The sequence below is a fragment of the Mytilus trossulus genome, chromosome 1 (assembly GCF_036588685.1).
Source record: "Mytilus trossulus isolate FHL-02 chromosome 1, PNRI_Mtr1.1.1.hap1, whole genome shotgun sequence".
Taxonomy (NCBI): Eukaryota; Metazoa; Mollusca; class Bivalvia; order Mytilida; family Mytilidae; genus Mytilus; species Mytilus trossulus.
Window position 1 is genome coordinate 86,094,123 of NC_086373.1, and position 2,977 is coordinate 86,097,099.

The window sequence follows — 2,977 nt, forward strand, 5'->3', positions numbered from 1 at the left end:
AACACACAAGTATTTTTTTATTCACGACTGTTTAAAATTTAATTATTTACTAAATTTATCTTACTTTTCATTTTATGGATATACAAAAAAAATAATAATTAATTATAAACCTAAAAACTAAAATGGTATGAAATAATTAACGTAGAAATAAAATGATTAATTGTTTATAAACATTTTTTTGTAGGATGCAAGAATTTATTTAGATTTAATTTTTATGTTTCCTTTTCAAATGAATGTTTAAAAATACCAAAGCAGAGTATCTTGTAATATAAAATACTTATTTCTTAATTGCAACTCTGAAAATATTCTGGTTTTAATCATTGTTAGTTTCTTTCAGAAACATAAATACAGTATATATTTTGTATATATTTCTTTGATTTCGATTGAATTAAATACTTTTGATAAGAATATCATCTTTCTGTTTTCCGGTCTAAAACCAATATTTTAACCAGATTCTTATCTCCCGTAAGTCTGTGATGAAATACACACTCAGTAGCCATGGTATCCCGTGGTTAAATCTTCAAACATAATTAGTTCACATGTTATCGAGACAACATACAATACCACGACATAATTGACCCAGATACACACAGTATACAGTGGTCGTTTTAAAACAAATATAATTGCGTCGTCAAGGGCCATCATATCACATATATGATATCAGAGACGTAGATAACAACCTGTTAAGACCTGTAAAAACGACAGAAAACTTTCGAGACGTTCCGAGAATTTTATTCTGACTTCCGGTCGAGAGATATCGAGTGGCCCATAGACACATCAAAAACTCGCCAATATATAAGCATGAACCCCTCAGGGGGTTCATGCAAAAATTGTCATCTCAATTAACTGTCTATAAACCCAAGTACACAATTGTCTCAATTGCTTAAATCAAAATCTTTGTATCTGGATGGTAGTTTCCGGTCATGAGTTGGTCTAGACGGTTTGGACGGCTCTAGACTTGGGACGGATTTCCTCAATTTGTTAGACTGAGCTTTATCATTAATTCCACCATTTTGATTTCCTTTTAACACATTTTGATTTTCACTTTCAACATTTTGATTCTCACTAGATATATTTTGATTTTGATTTTCACTATTGACATTTTCACTATAGACATTTTGATTTTCACTATTGACATTTTGATTTTCACTATAGACATTTTGATTTTCACTATTGACAGTTTGATTTTCACTATTGACATTTTCACTATTGACATTTTGATTTTCACTAGATTTCCTTTCAATGGATCTTTTAATATGTGTAACATTTCTCTTATATGTATCACCATCATCATTTTGAACAACAACACTATTTCCATTCTTTTCCAGCAGTGTGAATGGTTTCGGATTAAAGGTTGTAGACAATTCATTTCCTCTATTTTGTTTCACTAAAACAGAATCTCCTGCTTTCAAATCATTTGTTGTCGCATTCCTTCTTGTGTCCGCATGAAGTTTTCCTTTCTCCTTCCTTTGACTATCTCGGTCACGCACTTCAGTGTCGTCATGTGAACGGATCTGAATATCAGGTAGTTTTGTGCGAAGCGTTCTATTAAATAACAATTCAGCTGGGCTTACACCTGTAGTACAATGAGGTGTTGACCTGTACATCTTCAAATACGTTTGTATTTCAGTACTCAAGTTCTTTTTCTCAGCATTTGCAATACGCATGCGCTTCAGCAATAAACTGTTCTGACGCTCTATTTCCCCGTTGGCGGCTGGCCATAAGGATGTAATTCTTCTGTGCACAATACCATTTTGATCCAAGTATTTTTTAAAGTGTCACTAAAGAATTGAGGTCCATTGCCAGTTGCGATTGAAATAGGTAAACCATGTATAATAGTAAACATTTTGTTTCGCTAAAACAGAATCTCCTGCTTTCAAATCATTTGTTGTCGCATTCCTTCTTGTGTCCGCATGAAGTTTTCCTTTCTCCTTCCTTTGACTATCTCGGTCACGCACTTCAGTGTCGTCATGTAAACGGATCTGAATATCAGGTAGTTTTGTGCGAAGCGTTCTATTAAATAACAATTCAGCTGGGCTTACACCTGTAGTACAATGAGGTGTTGACCTGTACATCTTCAAATACGTTTGTATTTCAGTACTCAAGTTCTTTTTCTCAGCATTTGCAATACGCATGCGCTTCAGCAATAAAATGTTCTGACGCTCTATTTCCCCGTTGGCGGCTGGCCATAAGGGTGTAATTCTTCTGTGCACAATACCATTTTGATCCAAGTATTTTTTTAAAGTGTCACTAATAAATTGAGGTCCATTGCCAGTTGCGATTGAAAAAGGTAAAGCATGTATAATAGTAAACATTTTGTCCAGAGCATCAATTACACGATCTGCGCTTGTACTTTCACTCATAATTGTCACTTCCAACCATCTTAAATAGTAATCAACAACGGTAAATAGATATTCTCTAGACGGTAACGGTCCTAAAAAATCTGCTGATATCTGTTCCCACGGTTCAGACGGAAGAGACGTTCGTATCATCGGTTCTGGTTTCTTTTGGTTTGCGATAAGCTGGCACCCATAACAAGACTTACAATACTCTTCAATACTCTTGTCCATGTTTGGTCACCAAACTTTTGATCTTAATCTTTGTTTCATGAAAGCAATTCCAGGATGTCCGTCGTGTCCTAACTTCAGTATCTGATTCCTCAATTCAGTCGGTATAATAAGTCTTGTTCCAAGAAGAACAATATGACCTATAGAACTAAGTTCCTGTTTCACTGTTGAATACTGTTTGTTCAGAACGTCTTGCCATCTTCCATTTAATAAACAATTTCTAATATTTTGTTATTCTTTGTCATTAAGTGACATTTTATCCACATCTTCAATTAATCTTTACAGCGTTTGGTGTAGATTCAGATGCAACAAAACGTATATACTCCTCAGCTTGATTTATTTCTCCTTGTTTTGATTCATTTTTCGGTACCACTAACAACCGTGATAGAGAATCTGCAATATTCTGTGAT

General features: G+C 34.1%; 1 protein-coding gene across 1 annotated transcript; it reads right to left on the bottom strand.

Moving 5' to 3' along the window:
* Window positions 1-1,781: 1,781 nt before the first annotated feature.
* LOC134701093 (uncharacterized protein K02A2.6-like) lies at window positions 1,782-2,570 on the bottom strand. The gene has a single exon (XM_063562267.1). It carries the CDS (start codon window positions 2,568-2,570, stop codon window positions 1,782-1,784), a length of 789 nt encoding a protein of 262 aa, XP_063418337.1.
* Between the last annotated feature and the right edge of the window lie 407 nt (window positions 2,571-2,977).

What these genes read in the sequence shown, in the direction of transcription:
- LOC134701093 (XM_063562267.1), bottom strand. Translation starts at nt 2,570, where the DNA reads ATGGACAAGAGTATTGAAGAGTATTGTAAGTCTTGTTATGGGTGCCAG.